Source organism: Gopherus evgoodei, chromosome 4, assembly GCF_007399415.2.
Source record: "Gopherus evgoodei ecotype Sinaloan lineage chromosome 4, rGopEvg1_v1.p, whole genome shotgun sequence".
Taxonomy (NCBI): domain Eukaryota; kingdom Metazoa; phylum Chordata; order Testudines; family Testudinidae; genus Gopherus; species Gopherus evgoodei.
In genome coordinates, this window is record NC_044325.1 from 147,072,529 (window position 1) to 147,097,019 (window position 24,491).

General features: G+C 41.1%; 1 protein-coding gene and 1 long non-coding RNA gene across 4 annotated transcripts in view; one reads left to right on the forward strand and one right to left on the reverse strand.

Moving 5' to 3' along the window:
• The window catches only part of CTTNBP2NL (CTTNBP2 N-terminal like), a 42,874-nt gene that overhangs the window by 14,817 nt on the left and 3,566 nt on the right, over positions 1-24,491 (forward strand). For all 3 annotated transcript variants that reach the window (XM_030561724.1, XM_030561723.1, XM_030561721.1), the window contains exons 2-4: positions 27-134; positions 19,994-20,224; positions 23,650-23,757. In XM_030561724.1, coding sequence (XP_030417584.1) covers positions 36-134; positions 19,994-20,224; positions 23,650-23,757 — 438 coding nt within the window. In that variant the 5' untranslated portion in view covers positions 27-35. The remainder of the gene's footprint in view (positions 1-26; positions 135-19,993; positions 20,225-23,649; positions 23,758-24,491) is intronic.
• The window catches only part of LOC115650981, a 31,907-nt gene continuing 13,274 nt past the window's right edge, over positions 5,859-24,491 (reverse strand). The window contains exon 4 of the long non-coding RNA XR_004000282.1: positions 5,859-6,466. This is a non-coding gene — a long non-coding RNA (uncharacterized LOC115650981). The remainder of the gene's footprint in view (positions 6,467-24,491) is intronic.

Consider the following 24,491-nt stretch of genomic DNA (forward strand, 5'->3'; position numbering starts at 1 on the left):
CTTTTCTAATTGCTTTTGTTTTTCAGGTATTCAGAATGAATCTGGAAAAGCTCAGCAAACCAGAACTACTGACGCTATTTAGTATTCTTGAAGGAGAACTAGAAGCAAGAGATCTTGTCATAGATGCCTTAAAGGTATGTTGTTAAGTACGGTAATTGATCAGAAATGCTACAGAAATCCTCCTGTAGGTTCTGCCAAAGGCCTGTATCACAAGCTGAGGTTTAGCAGCAATGATTTATTACTTTTTAAACATTCACACTGGATATCAGCAGTGTTAGATAGTCAGTGCTGTAGATTGATCTATATCTTGGAATTCGTTACCAAAAAGTTGGCTGCAAAAGCAAGCAGTTCACTGTTTAAGTGCAGAGAGCATTTTAAATGTCAGTACTTCCTTTCTGATGACAAAACTGCTCTTGATTCTTTATCAGGAAGAATTAAAAGGGTTAGTCTTAAACTTCTTAATTAAATATTTCACATGTTCCTGTTTCTTCAATAAGAAAACTCTTGAGAGCGGCAGAGAAGATAAGCTCTCAAAATCTCTCTGGCAGGGGTGACTATTCTGCTGCTTCCTAAGAAGCAGATGCCAGTTCCATGCTAAGAATAACATAGCCCCAATGGGATAGTAAGGCTGCATCTACACTTCAAGCGGGGGTTGTCATTTCTTTGCTTTGGTACACATATTCGCAGTAGTTCTCCTCAAGTTAGCGGGAATATAAATAGCAGTTTGCCCATGGTAGCACTGCTAGTGGAAGCAGAGGCACAGCTGCTGCTTGCATTGCTACTGCAGCTACAGTGCTATTTATGTGCACACTAAATCTCTTCAAGAGCTCATAGTGTAGGCAGCCTGCATGATGTTCTTGTACCCTCCTTTCATGTAGTGTGTATATTAAGTTGCTAGAAAAGAAAGGGAGTCCCACAGCCTTCGCTGCCTGTGTGAGTGAGGCACAGTGCTGTTTTGTTGGAGCTGGACAGTGTGGTTGAGAAATGTGTAGCTGATATTGGGGCTTGCATCCAGGCTGACTAACTGAAACTCAACTCTGATAAGATGGAATTAACGCTCCTGGAGAGAGGCAAGCAACCAGCTGAAATTGCAAAACTGCCTCTGCCCCTTCGATGGGGTAATTGATTCATCACTTGTTACTCTGTCACAGACTGAAATCCTGATCTCTCTCTAGAAGCATCTGGATGGCCTATACCAGTAGTAATGTTTTCTCTATCAGCATTTGGCTAGAAAATTGCATCCCTTTCTTTCAGATACAGGACCTTGTCATCCTTATCTATGCCTTTATCCCCTTGCAGTTTGTCTGTTGCAATGCACTCGACATGTGTTGAGGAAACCATACCTTAAGACCACTCAAACTTCAGCTAGACCTTGTAGGGATCACATTATGTCTGTTCTTCATTACACCATTGTTTGCATTGGTTTGCTGTTTGTCTCTGGGCAGTGGTTGAAGGTGCTGATTTTGACCTGTGGTGTTTGTCCTATATAACTGAGATTTCCTTTCTCTATGTTATATCAGGGCAACTACAATTATCCAAGGCATTCAGGTTTAAATGAGAGAGTGCAGAGAACAGGGTGTTCTCAATGAGGTGTTCTTAGCTGTGGCGCTGACTCCTCCATTTTATCTGACAATCTTGATCTGTTGTTCTTCAGGGAATGTTTTAAAATTCATCTATTGTCTTCTGAGAGGGAATATTAAGTGGGAGAATGGGGGTGTGGGAATAATGAGGCAAAAGTATTGTGGGGAAAAAAATTAGAGGCATTTTCTGAGGGTTTACTGTTTGGTAACTTGTGTACAGTGACATAGAATTTATAGCTAGATTCATAATTCCTGTCCCAGGCCATGCTAAAATTCCAGTTAGAGTCATCTTGTGTGGTCTGTATTTTGTATGTACGTTGTAGCTAGTGCAAGTGGTTAATCTCTTTCTGGCTGGGTGGCAAAGATTAACCGCATCTATCTCAAATCTAAAGGTGGGATAGATAGTCATGTGGGTCTGCTGTCTGACACAATTTTATTGCAAAATGCTGTCCTCTGTTGACTTGTATGTGTGAAAAGCTGCTCTGAGTTGCTTCTCTGCATGCTGTGCATTCTATGGTAACTGCAAAATTCCATGCAACAATTCTGATGTTGACTTTTAGTGTTCATTGAATCATGGAAGATTAGGGTTGGAAGAGACCTCAGGAGGTCATCTAGTCCAACCCCCTGCTCAAAGCAGGACCAATCCCAACTAAATCATCCTAGCCCGGGCTTTGTCAAGCCAGGCCTTAGAGGTTTTTAAGGTTGGAGATTCCACTACCTCCCGAGCTAACCCATTTCATTGCTTCACCACCCTCCTAGTGAAATGGTTTTCCCCAATATCCACTCTAGACCTCCCCAGCATTCTATCCACCTTATAGTCCATTCATCCAATCCATACTTTTTTTATGTGCTGGCAAGAATACTGTGCGAGACCATATCAAAAGCTTGGCTAAAGTCAAGATCTATCATGTCCACTGCTTTCCCCATACTCACAAAGCCAGTTATCTCATCATAGAAGGCAATCAGGTTGGTCAGGCATAACTTGCCCTTGGTGAATCTATGTTGACTGTTCCTGATCACCTTGCTCTCCTTCAAGTGCTTCAAAATGGATTCCTTGAGGACCTGCTCCATGATTTTACCTGGACTGAGGTGAGGCTGACTGGCCTGTAGTTCCCTGGATTCTCCTCCTTCCCTTTATTAAAGATGAGAACTATATTTGCCATTTTCCAGTCGTTCGGGACCTCCCCCAATCGCCACGAGTTTTTAAAGATAATGTGATAATGTTGTTGTCTCACAATGTTCTCTTTCTGTTTCCCCTCTGGTAATGTCCACCCTTTTATGCTGCTTCCCCATTCTTTTTCCCTTTGATTTTTCACTGTATGGGCTTGTATCTGCTTATATGTACTTTTAAGGAACTAACCACCATAGTGCCTAGATACCATTATTAAAAGTCTGTATAGTATTGTACTCAGCAGTTCTCTTGCATCACACATTAGGAGGACCTTTACAGTGGATACCAATGGAACAGTTCTGCAGCCTAACATGGACTCTGTATGTTTGCTGGCAAATAAAAACAGGTTCCATGTGTAGTACCTTGAAAGATCTACCTTCAGTTCCTCCACATTTGATCCATTCTAAAATATCCAAAACTAAATGATAAAGCCAACTAACTGTAGCTCCGTCTGCTTTTGAAAGTTACCAATATGCTTCAAAGAGAGAACCCCATGAATGGTTAGTTTTACAGCCTGTCCTTGTGTGCTGTGCATTGTAATGCCTTCTGGTTCTATTGGTAACAGATGTTTAGGTAGGTATTGCACATGTTTTCATAAAAGATTGCTTTTGTTGCACTAGTCTAGTTTTATTTACTGCAAGCAGCTTTTGTCTTCTGTAAAGCTCTTCCTCCAAATAGGGAGAACACCCAGAGAAACCACAGCTATAATTAAGAAAGCATTTGGATAAGAAAGTGCCACATGCTATCAAATATAAGTATTATGTTTAGTCTACACATGTTGTGTTTAGGCAAAAGTTATCTTTCCAGGCTTCAGAACTGGGCAGCATGAATGAAGTGAAAAGAAGCTAGCAACGTTGCAGTCCACTGTATTACATTAGATGACTGGAAATTGGATTTAAATTTGTATACAAAAGAAAGCTGGATCCTTTGATTTGAAATGAGATCTGCCTTGGTTCAAGATTTGGGATCTGCCTTGTATGTCAGGCCATCACCTCATTAGTTCTGCACAACCTGATGTTGCTATCAGTGATGATTATTCTGTAGCTGACACATCACATGTTTTTTTGGGGATGGATTGTTTTTTGTCTTCATTATTTTTCCTCCTTTTATTCTCCTCCTCAGTTGTGCAGATGTAAATCTCTGGGATTATATGGAGGAGTAATACATAGTGTGAAATCTCATGGCTCCAGTGGCTAAAAAATTGAACCAACATTAGCTTTTTGCCTTTGAGATATGGTGGGAAAAGCCATTATTATTAGATGAAATGTGCTTTATCTGTTCAATAATTTTGAAGTTAGAGAAACTGGAACATTAGAAAGGAGGAAATGGAACTGGCAGGTTATTGAAGTAAATAGTAAAATGTGACCATGTTCAATATTAAAGGTTACTTCAGGTTGGGTTGTCATTACTTGTAATGTTACAATTTTCGATATCTCAAAATTGCAACGGCACATTGCTTGCCTTCCTGCAGTGCTGACTTAGCTAGCCTTTCAGATGCCCCACTAGCCTCAATCCAATTCAGAGCATACAAAAATACTGTGTGCTGAAAAAACCTTGTATCTTAAGGCCTCTATTGAACTTTCTTTTTGCATCCAGACAATGTCTTGGCTTTTCAAGACACCCATTACTCTCTCACAAGCTTTGTGTAATGTTCTGTAAACACGCTTAGTTTGTACTTTAGTGTAGATCAGCATTCCTGCAATTTTTTTGATAGGGTGCAAGGAAGAGGCTGACCCAGAGTAAGATGGCTTCAGTGTATGTACATTCAAATAATGGCATGAGCAACAATTAATTAAAATGGAGATTTAACCAGGAGTGTAGTGTTTGTGACCAATTCATATAACATAAAACCAACCAACAAAGAATTTGACAAGTACATTTGAATAATTAACAAATTAGATGAAATTATGATCTGCTCATGGAGATCACCTAATGTAAAGTGGCTAAGTAATCAAATTAATGACTCTCCTAGCTCTAGTAAAGAATCAACTGTAATGTGATTCACAGCCTCCTACCTTCCCCCCCCCCCCCAATAAAAGTATAGAGAAAACTGAAGTTAGTGGGAAAAGAGAAGTAAAAACTTTGCTTCAAAATTAGTTTTCACTGTGGTTCCCCCAGCGTACTACCCATGAGGAAATGAAAATCCCTTTCTTCTCCAACTGGCTTGCTAGTGGAACAGGTGGTGGAATATTATAGCTCTCCTAGCAGTGTTTTGTACCTCAATCCCAGAAGCTGGAGTTAGTACAGTCATGGCTGGAGATGAACTCAATGTTGGCAGGATACTTTTGGTACCCTTATGAACATTTGACGTATGTTAGAGAAAAAAATCACAAAGCTACTCAGTCTAGAAGGAAGACAGAATTTGAGCAGCAGAAAATTTACAGCCAAAACCAGCCCAAGCCTCTGGGATCTACAGCTCTTCCTTCTTGTATTTACTCATATATCATAATTTATTTCTAAAACATTTAATTGAATAAAATAGATAATATTTTTAAACATATGTAAAGTAGCATGGTGCAAATTGTATGCCGGTCTATATGCTCCTATTTTGACAAGTAGAAAATATTACAGGAAAAAGCACTGAAGAAGTGTTCTAAGATCAGTATCTAACTGATAAGGACTGAAATCCTGGTAAGAGAACTTTAGTTAACTGAAATGCATACAGGATAAATGCGACGAATAGATCTGCTAGGAACAAGAGTCAAAATTTTAAGAGCTGAAACAAGCATTGATTGCATCCTCTGATAAACCATCTGATTGATAATTCTGAGACTGTTATTTTCTCTTGTTCAGTGTGTTTCCCCACCACTATCATGAGATGTCTTTCCAGACTTTTGAAAAAGATTTTTTTAATGCTAACTGTATATTAGCGCTGCAGAAGTACGCTGGAAGCAGGCAGGAACCCATTTTGATGTGGGTTTTGACTATGTGTCACTGGTCATGTTACAGTTTCAAATATTCCAGTATTCTAAAGATTAGAGACAAAACAAGCTACAAAGAAGGTGGATTTGGCCTACAAAGTGGCAGAGCGAATTTGTATCTTTGTTTCCTCTACAGAGCAATCTAAAATACATGTGTAACAAACCATAAAGGTCAGAAAGCATGATTGTTTTAATAGTAGGTAAGATATAACTTAATAAATAATAGCATTTTTCTACAATATTTACATTATGTAAATACATGTTAATATCTAGCAAAAAATCCTGAAGTTTACTCAAATCGTGTGATGGTTATTCAGCAAGATGAGGAGGATTGCATTAGACTAGCACATGGTAGGATGTACATGTTCTACATCTGACTCAATGAATTTTTGAAATCTCTGGAGTTATATATGTCATAATTTTTAATTTATATTGCAACAAAGACCACGCATCATAGGAAGTTTATGTGCCTTCTGTTAAAATGTCACTGCAGTCCTCCAAAGGGTAACAAAAATGATGCACAGTGGCAGACTAATTAAAAACATAAAAAGCTGCCCTTTTGTACTGGAAGAATACACACACCTGTATAAATTGCAGCCACTAAAATAGCCTTCCTTCCCTGTCACTCTGACCATGTCATGCCCTTTTTTGTTTCTTTGTACTGGCTCCCTGTTTCTCATCATATCAGATTCAAGGTCCTTGCCCTAAGAAAATAAGAACGTCCATACTGGGTCAGGCCAAAGGTCCATCTATTCCAGTATCCTGTCTTCTGACAGTGGCCAATGCCAGGTGCCCTAGAGGGAATGAACAGAACAGATAATCATCAAGTGATCCATCCCCTGTCACCCATTCCCAGCTTCTGTCACTATCCCTGCCCATACTGACTAATACCCATTGATGGACCTATCCTCCATGAACTTAGTTCTTTTTTGAACCCTATTATACTACTGGCCTTCACAGCATCCTCTGGCAAGGAGTTTCACAGGTTGATTGTGTGTTGTGTGAAAAAATACTTGTTTTTATTTGTTTTAAACCTGCTGCCTATTAATTTCATGTGGTGACCCCTAGTTCTTGTGTTTATGAGTACGAGTAAATAACATTTCCTTATTTACTTTCTCCACACCAGTCATGATTTTATAGACCTGTATCATATCCCTCCTTAGTTGTCTCTTTTCCAAGCTGAAAGGTCCTAATCTTATTAATCTCTCCTCATATGGCAGCCATTCCATACCCCTAATAATTTTTGTTGCCCTTTTCTGAATCTTTTCCAATTCCAATATATCTTTTTTGAGATCTTTCTTGAGTGGTAACAGCTAATTTAGACTCCATCATTTTATATGCATAATTGGGATTATGTTTTCCAATGTGCATTGCTTTGCATTTATCAATATTGAATTTCATCTACCGTTTTGTTGCCCAGTCACCCAGTTTTGTGAGATCATTTTATAGCTCTTCACATTCTGCTTGGGACTTAACTATCTTAAGTTGTTTTGTATCACTTTTATAAATTTTGCTTCCTCACTGTTTATCCCTTTTTCCTGATCAGTTATGAATATGTTGAATAGAATTGGTCCCAGTACAAACTCCTGAGGAACTCCACTATTTACCTCTCTCCATTCTGAAAACTGATAATTTATTTCTACCCTTTGTTTTGTATCTTTTAACAAGTTACCAATCCATGAGAGGACCTTTCCTCTTATCCCATGACAGCTTACTTTGCTTAAGAGCCATTGGTGAGGGACCTTGTCAAAGGCTTTCTGAAAATCTAAGTACACTTTATCCACCGGATCCCCATTGTCCACAGGCTTGTTGACCTCCTGAAAGAAGTTTAGTAGATTGGTGAGGCATGATTTCCCTTTACAAAAAAACATGTTGACTCTTCCCCAACAAATTTTGCTCTTTACTATGGTTTCAACCAATTTGCCCAGTACTGAAGTCAGGCTTGCCGGCCTGTCATTACTGGGATCGCCTCTGGAGCCCTTTTTAAAAATTGGTGTCACATTAGCTATCCTCCAGTCATCTGGTAGAGAGGCTGATTTAAATGATAGATTACAAACCACAGTTAGTAGTTCTGCAATTTCACATTTGAGTTCCTTCAGAACACTTGGGTGAATGCCATCTGGTCCTGGTGACTTATTACTGTTTATCAGTTTGTCCAAAGCCGCCTCTAGTGACACCTCAATCTGGGACAGTCCCTCAGATTTGTCACCTAAAGAGAATAGTTCAGGTTTGGGAATCTGCCTCACATTCTTAGCTGTGATTGACTGATGCAAAGAATTCATTTAGTTTCTCCGCAATGGCCTTATCTTCAAATTCCTACTTACCTTTGCCCCTGTGCATCGCCCAAATGTGCCTTTGCACGTTTTTCCATCTTGCTCTCTACAGGCGGGGAGCCTCACTGAACTAGTTCAAGAGGCTACCACCCTCCCTTTCTAAGGATCACCTTCTGCTAGAACTCTTGCAAGAAATCAGCCAGGACTAAATTGAATGCTGATTAGGATGAGCTGACCCTATTTTAAATATGTTCAAATAAGTTAAAACAGTCAATTTATGCATGCCAGTTAGGTGAGCTATTGTGACTTTATTACTGTCACTCTTATCTTTGCTTTCCCCCTCTGCCTTTTCCCTCCAATTATTTCTTAATCTCGCTTGTTGCATCTTGTTCCAAATTAGACTGTAATCTCACCTTCATATCTTAATTTCTTTTCCAGGACACTCTGCTCCCTCTTCCACCTGATTATATTTAAAGCACACAACAAGGTAGCAGCTATTTTGGGGATGAGAAATGTTTAGAATCACTTTACACAATTTAACATTAAGGGCCAATTTCTGTGGTCCTTACTTGTGCAAGACTGCCATATAGAAAGGACTGCATGAGTGGGGCCCCAAATTATCCTTCTCAGATCCAGCAAATCATGTGAGTGAAAGGAATCAATTCAAATAAACTAGATCAGTCATCCTCAACATTTATAGAGTGCTTTGTTCCCTTTCTCTTTTTTGAGAACAGAATTCTCCATTCATTAAAACTGAAGTTTTGTTTTCTTTTAGATCAGAAAACAGGAAGCAGCTTTCAGGCTTGTTCTTGCTTGAGGCTGTAGCACTTTCATAGCAGAGTCGAACTTGGCTAATTAGCATTACTGACTGGGAGAATCTGAATTACTGCATTTTACAAGTGAACAAATAGATGACCAAACAATAAAGTGAGGATAATGCATTCCAAAACAAACCGTTCAGTTGTCAATTGAGTTAGATTTCCGAGTTTTCTGTTCAGTACCATAAGATCCCACTACAGCAGCTACTAAATCTTTAAGAGAAGGGGCAAGACAACTGATACTTTTTTTTGTTCTTCTTTGTGCAGATTATAAAATGCTTGGATTTAGCAGGCTGCTGCTGTACTCTGTTCTCTTGAATTACAATATTTGATACAGCTTTTTCTGTATATATTTAGGAAAATTTCACTTTCATTAATGTTTCACTTAAGAAGTTGACCTGCTCACCAATAAATCATGATAAAATGTGCTGCCTTCCACCTGTCCAGTAACTGGCTGAGTTCTGAGCAAGGAATACGATTAGATAACTGTTTTCTCCCCTCTGTGTTATTACTTGTATATACTTTCTGTATGACAGTCTCAACTTCACATTCTGTTTTCTTGAATATAGAGATGGCCAAAGTGCAGCTTGTGGGCCAAGTTCAGCCCACGAGGGCCATCATCTTCAGTACAGGAACTCTAAGCCTGCTGTGATCCATCTTGATCAGTTGGAAGGCCAAGATCATGCTGGGATTTGTAGTCTCTAGGCTACACTTCAGTTTTACACACAAGAGAAGCTGTACTCTGTTCCATTTCATGTGCATTAGGAGCATCCCTTAGGTTTCTTGCAAATTGCAACATAACCTTTTATGTGAACAAAGCTTGAGCTACCTTAACTCGCTGGCTTTTTCATTTAATATTGATAGTGCTATTATACTGATTCACTAGAGATCTGATTTACTGACTAGACAATTACAACAAGAGATAAAAGCCTTATTTTGGGTCTGTCTTAAAATATCTACTAGTAACCACTTTTTGGTCAAAATTATGTTCAGTATTTAGATACAGAGCTGCTGTGGGACTAACGATAGGGAGTTGATTCTTTATGGTATTTCTTCCTGGTTGCTTAATGCAGAGTCAGTAATCCCCACCCCTGATTACTGTGACCTCAGCTTATCTTTATTTTCTAACATCTGTCTCTGGGGAAAGAAGTAATAAGGAAGTTCAAGACTGTAGGGGAAGCTATTTAAAGAATATGCCATTTTCCATAATCTAAAGGAGGAACTTCAGGACTGATTAAACTGCTGGGGAATTGTGGGTTCAGATAAATACTGTGAAAATAACTAAAATCTAAATGCTATATATACATTCCTCGTTCTCTCTCCAAACAATAAAGGTTGTATTAGAAAGTCCCACTAATTTATGCCTTGTGGTTCAGTAAAGGAAGTTGAGGATGGTCGAGAGGCCATGATGCAATGTTCTGTCTCAGCCAGATCTTCAGTAAAAAGAGCATTAAGAAAGAAACCCGAAGGATATTGTGTGGGAAACATTCGGCCCTGAGTAGCCTGGAAATCCCCAGAGAAAACAATAGCATTTTCCTAGCAGAGTGGAGCCATCAGTTTGCTTATCTGCACACTAAACATCTCTTTATTTGTTTCAAATATTGCTTCTGCTCCATAAAACCAGAATTACCTTTTTCAAAACAGACTAGCAGTAGTCAATTCAATTCAAGTTGAACAAAGCCAGCCAGTTACTGCAGCAACCAGTGTGTGTCATCGTCTTCATTAACAGAATCTGAAATATTATTTTTGAGTAGCTGTTAGTCTTCCAGTTAGCTGAATTTTGTTCTCCTTCGGCGCATCTGCTACTTCAAATGTTTTCTCCTCTTCTGCCTAGGAATCTTATCTTTCCTCTACGAATAGTTGAATAGCCTGGACAGTCAGCTTAAGTTATTTTTTGAGTTTGCATATTTATTTAACATAAATATGCAAACTCCAGTAACAACTTCCACATTAAAAGGAGACAGTGGATGGGAATTGAGTACATTATAGTCAGTTGTCCAGGTGAATGGCTGTGTCCTTAAACTAAAAGAGCAGATGCACTCAGTGATGTAAGCCAACAGATAACTCCCAGCTTCGTGTCATTTAATGCACAGCCTGCATCACAATTTCATTTTAGAGGGACTAAGATGAAAATTTTCTGTGCAAGATTTATCTGTTCAGCCATATTTCCAGTGGTGTCACCTGTGCAACAGACTGAAAGTAGCAATTATAATCTTTCTTTAGAGTTTTTGTATTTGCTAGTGCATCATGCTGAAACAATTGACATGTTTTGTAAACTCATAAATATATATTTCTTGAGAGTGGGTGGGTGTTGTACCTTTGGGGGTATGGTATATTTAGTTATGTTTTTTTGTGTTGTCTACACACATATGGTTAAATATTTATGCCTATCTGACTTGTATTTGTATGATGATGGTTAGATTTGAGAGAACTGTGAAATGGTAGCTTAGTTTCATTTGGTCATTCCAGTTCAGGAAAATCATTAATTGCTCACAAAGTAACAAGGAGGAACTTCTTGTTCTTTCCCAGACAGGAAATAAACCACCCCAGCTTGATTCAACAAAATGTACAGCATTATGATGTCTGAAAGCAGGAGAAAAATGTGACTCTGTGTATCGTTTCAGGCCTCACAAAAATCACATATAAATAAATCACCACACCGTGTTTTGGTTTTTGTTTGGTGGTTTTGATTTTGTTTGTTTCCACATAAGTGGACTAGGTGTTAAGTTACACTGACAGAGGAGGGAGGGACCCTTCTTAATGACTTGTGGAGCCAGATGAAAACTTTCTGTAAAGCTTTTCCTGGAGAGAAATGAGCTAGCAGTACATTTTTCAGAAGTGCTTATAATATTAGAAGTGTTAATACAATTTTGAAGCTGGAATTTATTTCTGAGTTTCTATTGTGGTAGTGTGTAACCACTACAGGGTTGGATTCAATTGAAAAAGTTAAAGCAGCTTGTCCATCAAAACAACTGGGCCAGCTGGACTTGCACTTTTTTTAATGTATTGAAAGGCTTTCCAGTCCTTGGATCCTTTAAATGTTCCCACACAACTGTAGTTGGGTTTGATTTACTCATGTTTTGTAGTGCTTCAGAAACAATTGAGGATTTTTCTCCTTTATCTGTTCAAAAAATCAATCCATTAGTTTTTTCCTGTGATTCATTTAAACCACTGGCAGCACATTTATCCAAGACAGCACTCCCTTTTCCTTCCTCTTCCTCACAGCGGTCTCTTAAGCTCTTATCACACATATTTGGATACAAAAGTATATACACTTAGGAAAGTTTATAAACAGGGTGGAGCATTTATTGTGTGTATGTGTTGGTGGCGGGGGATGGGGAGAAAGAGGGATGGTGGGGACAGGAGATAATGCTATTGATTCCATCTACAGGATAGTATTCCAGGATATCTGTCCCTAACTTGGGTTGTCAAACTGGGGGTCAGGACTTGTCAGGGGGTCACGAGGTTATTACATAGGGGTTCACGAGCTGTCAGTCTCCACCCCAAACCCAGCTTTGCTGCCATCATTTATAATAATGTTAAATATATTAAAAAGTGTTTTTAATTTGGGGGGGGTCTCACTCAGAGGCTTCCTTTGTGAAAGGGATCGCCAGTAAAAGAGTTTGAGAACTACTGCCCTAACTCTTACTGAAAAGAGAGAGAGAGAAAGAGAGGGTTGTTTTTTTTTCTTTTGCAGGAAGGTTGGGTATTTTTGTGTCTCCCCTCCCGCTGGGTCCCCATCAGTGTAAATTAACACACAGTCCACTTCTGTGGAAAAAGTTTGCTTCTGATTCCATGCTAGACAGGAGCCATGTGATTAGAGAAGTATAGACAAGACTGTAAAATTGATTAAGGAATCTGCTTCTATAATAAAGGGATGTTGTCAAGGAGAAAATGTATTAGTAAAACTTTTGGGGGGAGACTTTCAAAAGCACAAAAGGGAGTTAGGTGCCCAACTCCCATTTGTATTTCTGAAACAATTCCCCTTAAATGATTGCAACCAAAATAACGTTAAAACTCCAGCTTGGTACTATTCTTGCTGTTTGCTTTTTCAATTTGATAATCTATACAGACTAGCCAGTTTCATGTTTGTTTCTAGAGAATATCACTCTTATTCTCATGCATGGGCCCAAAGCTGTAATGTCGGGGTTTCCAGCTATGCAGGGGGATGCTTGCTTACATTTTAAATTGCGTTTATTGGACTGTTAAAGAAACACTCATGGAAATGTTATCTATATTGAGTTTTAAAAGTCTCGCTCCCTTTGTTTTTAACCTACTCTAACTTTTCTACCTAAAATATGTCCTGAAAACTTTTATTCTGTGCCACTTACTAGTCATACCTTAATTCTCTTTATTGTTTCAGCCCTTTCACTTACTAGAGTGTTAGGGTGACGTTTCATTCTGTATTCTGCGTAGATATCTTTTTTTCCCTGTCCTCCAACAGCTGTATGTCATTTAACAGGATCAACAAAGAGTCATTGCTGTGTGGAATGAGTATAAAAACGCTATTAATTCTGAAAAGGCTACTGTATTTAATTTGGTATGGCTTACTTATGTGTTTATGTTCATAAAGATACCCAGATGTGTGCATGCTTATGTATAAAACTAAAACGCACACTAGTACACAGAAGGCAGTGTTAGGGCCCCATCTCTCAAGTGGCAAAGCCATATGTTATGCATGCTCTCCCTGAGGGTATGTCTACGCTACGGGATTAGTCCGATTTTACATAAACTAGTTTTGTAAAACAGATTGTATAAAGTCGAGTGCACACGGCCACACTAAGCACAATAATTCGGTGATGTGCGTCCATGTACCGAAGCTAGCGTCGATTTTCTGGAGCGTTGCACTGTGAGTAGCTATCCCATAGTTCCCGCCGTCTCCCTTGCCCATTGAAATTCTGGGTTGAGATCCCAATGCATGATGGTGCAAAAACAGTATCACAGGTGATTCTGGGTAAATGTCGTCACTCATTCCTTCCTCCATGAAAGCAACGGCAGAAAATCATTTCGCGCCCCTGTTCCCTGGATTGCCCCGGCAGACGCCATAGCATGGCAACCATGGAGCCCGTTTTTCCTTTTGTCACTGTCACCGTGTGCGTACTGGATGCCGCTGACAGAGGCGGTACTGCAGTGCTACACAGCAGCATTCATTTGCCTTTGCAAGGTAGCAGAGACGGTTACCAGTCGTTCGGTACCATCTGCTATGCCATTGTAAATTGGCAATGAGATGACGGTTATCAGTCGTTCTGTACCATCTGCTGCTGTCATGGGTGCTCCTGGCTGACCTTCGCTGAGGTTGGCCGGGGGCGCAAAGACAAAAATGGGAATGACTCCCCGAGTCATTCCCTCCTTTATGGTTTATCTAAAAATAGAGTCAGTCCTGCCTAGAATATGGGGCAAGTGTACTAGAGAACCAGTGTACCAGAGAGCACAGCCGCTCCGTGTCAGACCCCGCAGAAATGATGAGCTGTATGCCATTCACGGGGGGTGCCCCAGCAACAACCCCACCTGTTGCTTGCCTCCTCCTCCAACCCTCTTGGGCTACCATTGCAGTGTCCTCCCATTTGTGTGATGAAGTAATAAAGAATGCAGGAATAAGAAACACTGACTTTTTAGTGAGATAAAATGAGGGGGAGGCAGCCTCCAGCTGCTGTGATAGTCCAGGCAGTACAAAATCTTTTTCTTTAGACATGAAACGGGGGGAGTGGGGGGCTGATGGAGCTCAGCCCTCCAGTTGCTATGATGAAGACGGTTACCAGCCATTCTGTACCATCTGCCAGGAATGACCGGGAGTCATTCCTATTTTTACCCAGGCGCCCCCAGCCGACCTCACCTGAGGCCAGCCAGGAGCATTCACGGGATGATGACGAGGACGGCTACCAGTCCTTCTGCACTGTACTGTCTGCCACCGGGGAAGGGAGAGGAGAGGATGCTGCTGTTCAGTGCCACAGCACCGCGTCTACCAGCAGCATGCAGTAGACATACAGTGACATTGAAAAAAGTCAAGAAACTATTTTTGTCCCTTTTCTTTCATAGGGGGATGGGAGGGTAAATTGACGAAATATACCCTGGACCATGTGTTTGACCCTACAGGCATTGGGAGCTCAGCCAAGAATGCAAATGCTTTTCAGAGACTGCAAGGACTGTGGGATACCTGGAGTCCTTTGTACCCCCTCCCTCCCTCCGTGAACGTCCCTTTGATTCTTTGGCTTTCCATTATGCTTGTCACACAGCACTGTGCTGTGGACTCTGTATCATAGCCTGGAGATTTTTTTCAAATGCTTTGGCATTTTGTCTTCTGTAACGGAGCTCTGATAGATTTGTCTCCCCATACAGCGATCAGATCCAGTATCTCCCGTACGGTCCATGCTGGAGCTCTTTTTGGATTTGGGACTGCATCACCAACCGTGCTGATCAGAGCTCCACGCTGGGCAAACAGGAAATTAAATTCAAAAGTTCGCGGGGCTTTTCCTGTCTACCTGGCCAGTGCATCCGAGTTTAGATCGCTTTCCAGAGCGGTCGCAATGGTGTACTGTGGGATACCACCCGGAGACCAATACCGTCGATTTGTGGCCACACTAACCCTAATCCGACATGGCAATACTGATTTCAGTGCCATTCCTCTCGTCGGGGAGGAGTACAGAAACTGGTTTAAAGAGCCCTCTATATCGATATAAAGGGCCTCGTTGTGTGAACGGGTGCAGGGTTAAATCAGTTTAACACTGCTAAATTCGGTTTAAACGCGTAGTGTAGACCAGACCTCAGTCTAGAAAACTGTAACAGTCTTATTTTTATGTAGTGACTTCTCTTTCTGTGGATCCCACAGTGCTTTGCAAACAACGTACAGAACAGAACCAGTGAAATACACTCATTTATGGGATGGTGGGCAGCAACCAACCAGCTCTCAACACACTGCAGAATCCCCTGGAGAGGGAAAATTTTGGCCAAGGGCACTGGGGCAGACCGTTACTCTTAAAATTGCCCAGATGACCTTTTTACTGTTTGCAAAAAGCAGGCAAGATTTTGTTTGTTTGTTTGTTTGTTTGTTTAAAGGTCTTGCTTATCAGCCCTATACCCAGGAAAATGCATGATACTCTGGTAACCTTGGAAGGATGAAGGACTGAGTTGCCCCTGAGTCAGGATTAATAGTGTGGCTCTAGGGAGTCTAGATCAGTGTATCTCAACCTTTTTGATACCAGGGACCAGCTTGCTGCCTTCCTAACCTGTGTCAGGGCAATCTCAGGGACCAGCACCAGTCCACTGACCAGTCATTGAGAAATACTGGTCTAAATGTATCCAATCTGAAACTGATAACCCTAAGGCATCTCCTCTGATTGGTATGTTTGCTACACTGAATGCCAGGTTTGTGTTTTTAAGCATTTACATCCTAGCACTGTATCTTGAAATGGGAGCATTTGGGGTGAGATTTTCAAAAGTGCTCAGCATTGGCCTGTTTTCCATTGAAGTCAATGGTGAAACTCCTATGGACTTCAGTCAGAGCAAAGTTAGGCCAATGAGTGCTTTTGAAAATCTCAGCTCTGAGCGTTTTTCCCCTCACCGCCATCACACACCTTTTCTTTTATGCCTGCAGTTGCTCATTCTGCAATTGAAATCATGTGCCTTTGATTCTAATTCTTAACAGAGGAGGGTGTTTGTATATATAGCTTTACATTTTTTTTAAACTTGTTCCTTGTGCATTATGTATTTTCTTTTGAACTTTTTTAGTAAATGTTCAAAGCAGAGGGAAGAGGCAACATGGTGCCCGATAAACACATTCTGTGGTGCAATGGTTGGTTCCAAATTTTATTTTTTATAGGATACCAAGTGTGCTGGGCTTTTTAATTCAGGTCTGTCATTGAAAGAAATGGCTGTTGGATGATTAGGCTGTTTGTGATGCTTTGTTTCATTTAGTCTGTACCTGGGTGAAAGAATTTTAAGAACTTGTTTGCGGACCAGTTATAGATTTATAGGTTATTGTTGGAGTGAAATTCTGTAATTGCCTAATGTGAATGTACTTATGATATTACAGCCAAGAAATCCAGGAGGACACACAAAATTGCTCTTCCAGTGAAACATCACTAAATTATTAAATCTCTTGGTCAGGGAGGACTGAGTATTTATTGTCTTTCCTTTTAAGAGGTTTTGGGACACCAGAGACCTGGGACTTACTGGCTCTCTTAATCTCAGTAGTTGGTGTGTGGATACTGTAGCGTGCTGAATGTATTGTGTGGTGGCTCTGATACTTTTTAGTGGTGTTTAGCTAGTGTGCTTGTTCCAGTACTGTGGAGACAGCAGCTGCGAAAGGTATTTGTGGTTTGTGTGTAGGAGGCTGGGATTTAATCAGAAGATGAGTTCAGAGCAGTGTGCCAACTTGCTAGTTAGTTCCACAGAACAAGCTCTTCTAAAATCTTTGTTGTGGTTGAGGTAATGCTTGTGAGGACATTTACTGAGTTAAAAGCCGCCTTTTAGATTTAAGAACCAGTGAAAAGTCTAATCAAGTCAGACACTGAGTTACTTGTAAAGACTTCGTAAGCTCCATCAAGAGACACTGGAAGACCTATTGGATTTTTGTTGTTATCCGTGCTTAAAATCAGATGCTTTTAAGCTATAAACAGTAACATCATGATGCTTACTAACTCCTTTTACGGGGTAATTTTTGTGTATAAAGAAGTTGTCATCTTTGGGATTATTGTTGTTCCTACACACTTCAGTCCTCAGATGGATAAATCTTCAATATTCAGTTGTCCAAATGCTGTCTGTAACGTTCAACCTTTTCAAGCTGGTGCTTGAACTTTAGTAGTTAAGCAAATGCATGACCACCACAGTTTGTTGCAAAGTTGAAAAAAATATTTCCTTCCTTTGTCCTCGGATGCAGAAACTGTTCATAAAAGGCCTCCTTGTTTACATTTGCTCCGCTGAGTTCTGTTCTTGGAATAGTGATTCTTTCAGTATCTCTGTCCCAGAGTGAGCAAATGGTGTTGATTATGAGTCAAAACATGACATAATTGGTGAAGTGGAATTTCCCTATGTAAAGAGCTTTTGTGTTCTCTGAATCTGTGCTTGGATGTGCTTCATTTTTTTCCCATACATGCAACAAATTGTAGGGACAGACCAGCATGGGCATTTGTTGAAAACTCAGGCTATGAAATCTTTCCTTTTTGCACCCTTGCTCAGTGGAGCAGGGGAAGGGTTGGGAGCATCAGTATAGTACACGATGCTGGAAAAGGGCACATCTTCCGTTGCCAGTGGTTGTGTTCTGGAGCTGGTAAAGCAGTAGTATCTTTTCAGCACCTCTGATACCTTGCATCTGAGGACTTTTGAAACTTTATGAGTGCTAGTGAAACATCTGCTGCTGAGAGGCAGAAGCTTTGTCAGGGTAGGTTTCAAAGTCTGCAGTTGTCCCACTTCTTTATTTTTTCTTCTTTGTCACTGGTGGATGGAGCATACTCCCACTTAGATAAACTTAGGAGACAAACCCTATTTTGTATATGAGGGGAAGCTGAGACAAAGTGAGGTGAGGAGACTTGGTCAAAGTTACACAACATTTCAGTGGCAGAGCTAGGAATGGAACCTAGGAGTTCAGATTCTCGATCTCCTGTTCCAGCCACTAAACCACATTCATTTAGAGGGGAACACAGTTCAGTGAATTTTACAAAACAAGAAGCTTTGACCTTGACCTGGTTTCAATTAACATGAGTAAACTTTGGGGGTCGTTATGGGGAGAGGAGGTCCTTGGTTCTTCAGTTGAAAATAATCCTTTAATTTATCATCTTGTTTCTTTGGCATTTTAATTACAGAGAAAAGACATGGGCATTTGGAGCTGGATTTCCTTTTCTTGCATCTGGCTTCCTGTTGGGGAAGGCAAAAATGGAAATCAGTAGCTTCAACTGAAATGATTCTAGCAGGAAGGAAAATAGAGATGGAAATCTCATGCTTTTGGGTCTGCACGTTGGCTCACTTATATATGGTTTGCAGTGTGACAGAGTTTTGTGCTTAATTTGTACTTTCAAACCCTGTCCCCATGTCGTCCCTGGTACCACATTGCCATGTATCTTGTGAAACTAGCTCCTCTTCCTGTATCTTGTGATGCAGGTCAGTTTTGATCTTTTAAAATGATTTGCTAGGCATGGTAATTGGTAAAATAAACATATTCAGAAATCGACATTTCATGTGGCACTCAAAAAGAAAACAAACAAACAAAAACCCTAAAACACTCCTCACCCCATGGCTGCTCTGTATTAACTTCAAACTATACCACCACAGTTAGAGACATGCAAGTGGTCCCCTTTATGTAAAATTCCTATTAAAGGATTGATGGCTCCTCATTCAGGGCATGTCTTCACTAGCAACGTTGAAGTGCTGCCACTGGTGCACTGCCTCCACTGCCACTTTACAGTGCTGCAACTTCTTTTGAAAAAATACACCCCATGGGCGCTGTACAGTGCCAGTGTAGACAAGGCCTCAATTAGAAGATTTTTTGGAAAACTGGCTAGTCCTGGGATTGATCGTTGGACACTGGCACCTCTTCTATACTGTGAGTGTAAATCCAACCCGGGGGGGAGGAGTGGAGGGAAGTTGTCAAAAAATTCTGATGCAATTTCAAGCAACAATTAAAAATAAAACCTCATGAAATGTAACTGTTTGGCGAAAGGATTTTTTTCCCGAGGTCTATCAGATGCATAAGGATGTAAAGTTGGTTAACCATTGACTGTGTGCGCCGTGGCCATTTGATAGCTTTTTGTGGGCTATGAAATAAGTTGTTTGGACTATGTCTAGGTCTCAAAGGACTAGTGCATTTGCCACAAAAGCCATGACCTTTATGGGCCCCCTTGTTATCAGCATCAGCAGCGATGGCAAGAACTAAATAGGCCATGGAGGCTGCGCTAATCACCCATTTAGATGTCTGTGTGCGGTCGTTGTGAAGAAGCTTGCTATATTGCTTGCCCCAGCTTCTAGCTGATCTGTCCTGTGGATTAGTAGAGCTCTCTGGGACTGTTAACCCAGCACCTTTCATCAGGAAAAACAATGCAATGCTAGATACTTTTATCCCTCCAGCAGATAACTAGGTCTGTATCACACCTTGCTGCCAAGCAGCAGGGACATCTACACCTCAGAGATAAACCGCGACACGATGGGGTATTTGTTCTATCTAGAAATGATTTGTCAATTTCCATATGATTCTTCAGTTACCCCCTTTTAATAAATTGAAATATCTATTTATATGTTTCAGGCCCAGCACAGAAACACTTTCATTGAAGAACGCTATGGAAAGTACAACATCAGTGACCCATTAATGGCTCTGCAGAGAGATTTTGAGATGCTGAAGGTGGGAAATCATGGCGAAAAGCAACCAGTTTGCTCCAATCCTTTGTCTATACTAAAAGTAGTGATGAAACATTGCAAGAATATGCAGGAAAGAATGCTCTCTCAACTAGCTGCTGCAGAAAGCAGGCACAGAAAGGTAGGTTTTAATTTCTATACAACTCACTAAAAATAATGTACTTTTGGGAATGTGTTTATAATCATAGAACTGGAAGGGACCCTGAAAGGTGATTGAGTCCAGCCCCCTGCCTTCACTAGCAGAACCAAGTACTGATTTTGCCCCAGATCCATAAGCGGCCCCCTCAAGGGTTGAGCTCACAACCCTGGGTTTAGCAGGCCAATGCTCAAACCACTGAGCTATCCCTTTAGCGTGGTAAAGTGTGAAAGTTAAATGCAAAAGGAGTTCCAGTCCTTGCTAAACAGTCCTACTTTGTGGCTTTAAAAAGCATTAATTGGTCAATATTGTACAGTTAGTAAAGATTGTGTATTCTAAATACCAAGGTACGTGTGCTGCTGCTGTTGTTCTGTTAACGGGAGATCTGTGGAAAATATAGGGAGGAAATAGCTTACTCAGATTGGGAAGTATAGTATGAACTAAACATAGAAAAAAAATCTTCATTTATATGTCATCACACAGAAAACTTTGCCAATTCACAGCAGCACTGAACTATGCCTGTGGGTTAACTGAATAGTCTATATTTGCTTATTTAAAAGACAAATAGAATTGGTTGGTAGGTACTAGTGGAAATGCAGCTTCTCCTTATAGACTTTTATAATACATGTACACATTTTTTCCTCTAAAAATATTGTTTAACAAGGGCTATTTTTCATGCCTATTAGATATTTTTAATATCGCTTTAACCATCTCCCAAATTGGCATGAATGCATAGTAAGGGCACACTCTGGCCATGCTCTCTTTGGAGGCCCCACCTCTCCAGAGCTGTGCTTATCTGGCTTACAGTGGAAAGCTGCACATAAGTATGAAGACAAACAAGAACTTCCACTGACCTGGACTCATTGGACTCTCACGATTCTTAAATTTATTTGCCCTTCAGTGTACTTAGTTTGCGAAGTTCAAACCTTTTGGAAGGGTGTCAACGAGTTGGGGGGTTTTTTTGTTCTTCTCCAAACAAAGTCAAACCAATATTTGCTACCAGTGTAGTCGCTGCAAACAGTAAAATAAGGGAAGCGGCAACAAAATTAGTAGATAGGAATTTTGTTGTCTAATGTCTGGTCTGAACTAAAAGCCATTATCCAAAAATGGCTCCTTCTCAACAAGGTCACTTCTTGCTGTGGCCTCATTCTGTAAACCTTGGTCATAGCACTCATGCAGATAGGTCTAAACCCTTCGGAAGTAAGAGAGGAAAAAATGGGCCCATTGTATCTAGTTAATGATGTTGGCCTATAAGACTCAAAGTAAGTTTTTATTCCTGTATTAGCTATGAGACAGCGAGCTGGATTCTATTCTGCCTTTTACATTAATGCCACCATTGTCTGAAGCGGTTCTGATTGCAGAATATTCACTACATCAGTGTAAAAGGCGGAAAGCAGCTTGACTTTTAGATTTGAGGCATGGTGTGTAGAGAAAACATTGGGAAGTAATCTTTGCTCCACTTCCTAAGTAATTTGACATGTAAGTAATTGAAAGAATAAATAGGAAACATTACTTCACTTTTTGAGCCATATATTTGGCTATAATCACTTTTTAAAACCAAATTAGCCCTTCCCCATAAGGCACACAGATATGTTAGTGCAAGATGTCTAGAAACTGACTTTGTCAGAAGGATTGAGTAAATGCTCAGTTCTTGGTGAATGGGTTTGGGAGAACTGGTCATGACATACTGCAGAGTTGCAGTATCCGACTGGGAAGTTTGTATGTTGACTTTTCTGCTGAGTTAATGGAATCTCAGTTATTATAATTCAGTGTAGAATTTGAAGGCGCTTCTTGACTAGTCCTTATAGAGGCAGTTTTGTTTCAAGTGTTAGAACAAATTAGAGTTATTTTAAAATAAACTTGTTTTGTCTAATCAAACTTAAATATTTGTGCTGCCAGCTTCAAATCTCTCCCGGGACACAGCAGAGGTACTCCTGAGGGCATTCTATGCCAAAAATGTAAAACTTCTGCACACAATACTTAAAAATTCTGCAAATTCTATTTGTAAAATTCATGTCGAGGCTCCAGCATGGCGGTAGGGAGCACAGGCCACTGGCTGCAGGGAGGTGGGAGATCACTGTGCAGTTCCTCCCCCAGGACATAGACTCAGCAGTGAGGCTGCACCTAACCCTGACACAGCGCAAGGACCGGGCCTGCCCCAGAAACACCCCAGGGCCCTGCCCCTCTGCACCAGGTTTGGGCAGGATACAAGTGTGGAGGGGCCTAGTGTGGGGGAATCCAGGTGTGGGTTGAGAGGGTTCTGAGAGGGGCAATCTGGGTGAAATGGTAAAGGGACTCTGCAGGGGGTCCAGGTGTAGGAGGTCCAGATACTGGGGTGGCGGGGGTTCAGGTGCAGCTGGTTGGGGCTTGGTGGGGTGGCTCATCTGGGTAGTCCAGGTACAGGGGGAGAGGGGCTCAGCCGGGGGAGTGAGGGAGGGACGTGAGTGTGAGGCTCGGTGGGAGGGTCTGGGTATGATGGGGTCTGACTGCATGGTGGTTGGGCAAATGGTGGAGCAGCTCCCTGTACAGGGATCCCTCCCCCTGCAGCTGAGGAGCAATGGAGGTGGGTGCAGAGATTACAGAGCTTTCCGCAGCTGGGGTCCCAAGTTCCCTTGCCAGTCCTCTGTAACAACAAACTCTCTCTCCCCCATCACCTTGTTAGTTTCCCAAGGTGGTATGGGTTTAAGTCCCACCCTCTCTGCATGCAAACCGTAGGAAAACCAAGAAAATCCCCCATAGGAAACAAGGAAGAACACAGTGCATCTGGCCCCGCCCCAGCTGCCATGCAGGGGAAGAGGAAGTCCTGACCTCCCCAGCCCAGCCAGGACTAGCAGCTGAGCCTGGCACAGGGTAGGAGCCACCAGCCAGGTCTTCCGCAGTCCTGTCTCCCACCCCACAGTGATTTACCTCTCTGCCAGCTGCCCTGGACACCCAAAAATACTGCTGGGGAGGGTCACATGACTGCTCTTGTGGCTTCCCTTTGTTTCCCATTTTTCTGCAGGGAAGCAAACAAATCTGTGGGAGATACAAATTCTGTGCATGTGCAGTGGTGCAGAATTCCCCCAGGAGTAAAAAATGCATATCATAATGCACATTTCCCTTGAACCAGTATCTAAAAACATACTGATGAGGCTGTGCATATGCTGCTGGTGTTAGGATTTACTGACAAGGTCATTAATACAATCTCAGGCACCAGCCAAACAATAATACATAAAATGGAAATTCTGTGAGGAAAATACTTTTTAAAGCTGCGCTACAACGTGGAGACAAACCTACAAATTATCTATTGAAGGCTAAAATAAGGGCACATGAAGAGTGGGTTTCTAATTTATATTCTTACACACACCTTTCTGAGCATGTATGTGAATGCTTTTCTATAAGAAGATGAATAAAGTGTCTGTGTTTGGAAGGTGATACTGGATCTTGAGGAAGAGAGGCAGCGGCATGCCCAGGACACTGCTGAAGGAGATGATGTCACCTACATGCTGGAGAAGGAACGGGAGCGGCTGACTCAGCAGGTGCGCCTTGGAAGTTAATAATTAGCCTGCCCCAAAGAAAGCTGAATGCTCTCAGAACACACAGATATACTCAGTCTGGGTGATGAAGCAGAACATCTGTCTAATTGTACCTGAATATCAAATAAATATTAAGGATAAGACTTTCTACATTTCCTGGCTTTTGTCAACCACATGTCAAATACCAGCTTGTCCTACCCAGTTTTCCATGTGTGAAATGGATTAAAATGTTCACAGGCTAAGAGAGCTTGTTTCAGCCTTAAAATGGAGAAGATCTCAGGAAGCAGGCTGAATGTAAAGGCAAAACAATCTGAGTCACACCCTGTGGCTTTCTGATACTGTACAGAACTCCCGAACTAGTAGGGGGAAGAATGGGTATACTTTTCTTCAGAGAGCCACAGTAATGCAGATTCATGTTACTGCTTTATCTGTAACACAAGAACAATAGAAAGCTATAGTATTAGACTTTAGACCTCCATAAACGTTTCTAAATGGCATTGTAAAGCAGCTTAATAGGGGGTGGGAAGGCAGGACCTGTAAGAGGGAAACTTCTGTATGCTAGACCATTGGTGTATATTACACTAAAAGTAAACAACTGAAAATTTCCCATCAGTGACTATATGAAGTGGTACACTAATGCTAATGTTACATGTACATGCCAAGAACTGATTTGATCTGTTAGCCATGCAAGAGTCGGTGACCTCACAGATACCTAAAGTGGAACAGGGACCCATGCT